Source organism: Myotis brandtii, unplaced genomic scaffold (assembly GCF_000412655.1).
Source record: "Myotis brandtii unplaced genomic scaffold, ASM41265v1 scaffold680, whole genome shotgun sequence".
Taxonomy (NCBI): domain Eukaryota; kingdom Metazoa; phylum Chordata; class Mammalia; order Chiroptera; family Vespertilionidae; genus Myotis; species Myotis brandtii.
Genome location: NW_005370658.1, coordinates 81,168 through 83,170, shown reverse-complemented (window position 1 = coordinate 83,170; position 2,003 = coordinate 81,168). Strand labels below are relative to the sequence as shown.

General features: G+C 61.6%; 1 protein-coding gene across 1 annotated transcript in view; it reads left to right on the top strand.

The window, feature by feature from the left end:
• The window catches only part of MAN2B1 (mannosidase, alpha, class 2B, member 1), a gene marked incomplete at its 5' end in the record, with an annotated part of 14,561 nt that overhangs the window by 11,160 nt on the left and 1,398 nt on the right, over window positions 1-2,003 (top strand). The window contains 5 exons of the mRNA XM_005881602.2: window positions 31-149; window positions 240-341; window positions 538-625; window positions 804-884; window positions 1,345-1,617. Of these exons, the coding sequence (XP_005881664.1) occupies window positions 31-149; window positions 240-341; window positions 538-625; window positions 804-884; window positions 1,345-1,617 (663 nt within the window). The remainder of the gene's footprint in view (window positions 1-30; window positions 150-239; window positions 342-537; window positions 626-803; window positions 885-1,344; window positions 1,618-2,003) is intronic.

Sequence of the window (2,003 nt, the reverse complement as noted above, 5' to 3'; positions counted from 1 at the left end):
CAAGCTCACACTTGCCCAATGTGCCTGCAGACGGCCTTGGTGCAGGAGGTGCACCAGAACTTCTCAGCCTGGTGTTCCCAGGTGGTTCGCCTGTACCCGGGACAGCGGCACCTGGAGCTGGAGTGGACGGTGGGACCAATACCCGTGGGGTGAGTGGCACAGACTGGGCTTCTGGGGTAGGGGCCAGGGCAGAGTGATGGTAGGCCTGGCTCACAGTTTTCCTATTCCATTGGGTCTAGTGATGGCTGGGGGAAGGAAGTCATCAGTCGTTTTGACACTGCGCTTGAGACAAAGGGACTCTTCTTCACCGACAGCAATGGCCGGGAGATCCTGGAGAGGAGGTGGGGTGACTGGGGGCACCCAGGAGGACTGTGGTGTGTTGGGGCCCATGGGTGATGGGGGCATCTGCCGATCCTATGAGTGTGGGTGGGAGAGTATGAAGGGGGAGTGAGGAGTGGGTGAGCCTGGGAAAGGGAGTTGGGGAAGGGGAGCCAGAACCCAGGTCTGACCGACCAAACCCTCCCCCTTCCCCCCCAGGCGGGATTATCGTCCCACCTGGGAGCTGAACCAGACGGAGCCAGTGGCCGGAAACTACTATCCAGTCAACACCCGAATTTACATTACGGTACCCCCTCCCCTTTCCTGCTCCCCACCTTTTCCAGACCCTCTTCTACACAGTGGTGTCACCCCGCATTCTTAGCATCTCCCAGCGTTGTTGGCCGTGCCCACCATGCCCTGTGCTGCCTGCCTGGGGCCCGGCCTGGCTGGCAGTGTCCTTCCTCACTCTCATCCCTTGCCCCCAGGATGGGAACATGCAGCTGACAGTGCTGACCGACCGCTCCCAGGGGGGCAGCAGCCTGAGCGATGGCTCCATAGAGCTCATGGTGAGTGGTCTGAGCCCATCTAAGCCAGGCTTCTCCCACCAGGCCCCCCCCCCACCCGGCCCCTGTTGGACCGGGAAGCCAGGTTCTCTGCTAGTTGCACCCTTCTGTTTGGGGTCCCCCAAGCTGCGACCTCCATTCCTATGTAAGAAGTTTACTCCATGCTTTTTTTTTTGAGGGTGAGATTGAGGGGGAGGGTTAGGGTGAGCTGTTCCATACTTTTTATTCAATCCTTACGCAGGCGCCCCCTCCAATTTCTGACCTGCTCTACCCAGGCTTCCTTTAGGTCTCTACCTCCCTCTCTTCTGGTGGGTAGGATCCCCACATCTGCTGGGGTCCCCTATAGCATACCTTCATTCTCATCTGATCACCCCAATGTTCAATTTATCTGGAAGTCCCCACCATTTCTGGCCCTGAAATTGGCCAGAGGGGCCTTCACTTCTTTTGGCCACTTTCCCCGCAGGTGCACCGAAGGCTGCTGAGAGACGACGATCGCGGAGTTGGGGAGCCACTGCTAGAGACATCGGAGTCGGGGTTGTGGGTACGAGGGCGGCACCTCGTGCTGCTGGACAAGGCCCGGACCGCGGCCGTAGGGCACCGGTTGCAGGCGGAGAAGGAGCTCTTGGCCCCGCAGCTTGTGCTGGCCAGGGGCAGCGGCACCCCCTACCACTTGGAGGTCGCCCCGCGCAAGCAGGTGAGGGGTGGCGGGCCGGCAGAAAGAGAGGAGCTGGAGGAAGCCTGAGGGGGGTGTGGATCTCTCTAGGCTCAGCCAGAACCCACGTCGCCGGCCCCCAACTCTTCCCGGGCAGACCCTGGCCTAGCTAGCGTGCAGTCGCAGCTCCTCCCCATCCCTCAAGGACTAGGTTCACATCCTCTGCTCCTGCCCCTTCCTGCACCTCTGCTCGCCCTTCTTACCTCGGCCGGGCCCGCCTCTCCGTCTTCAGCCCCGCCCTCCCTGGGGTCTCAGGCCAGATTAGTTGGACGCCCCCAGCCCTGCCCCATCCGCTCATTAGCGCAGCCTTTCGGTTCCAGGCTGGGCCCCGTCCTTCCCACGTTAAATCCTGCCCCGATGAGCACGGCCAAACCCCGCCCCTCACCAAACCCCTCCCCTCCCTCGGGTCC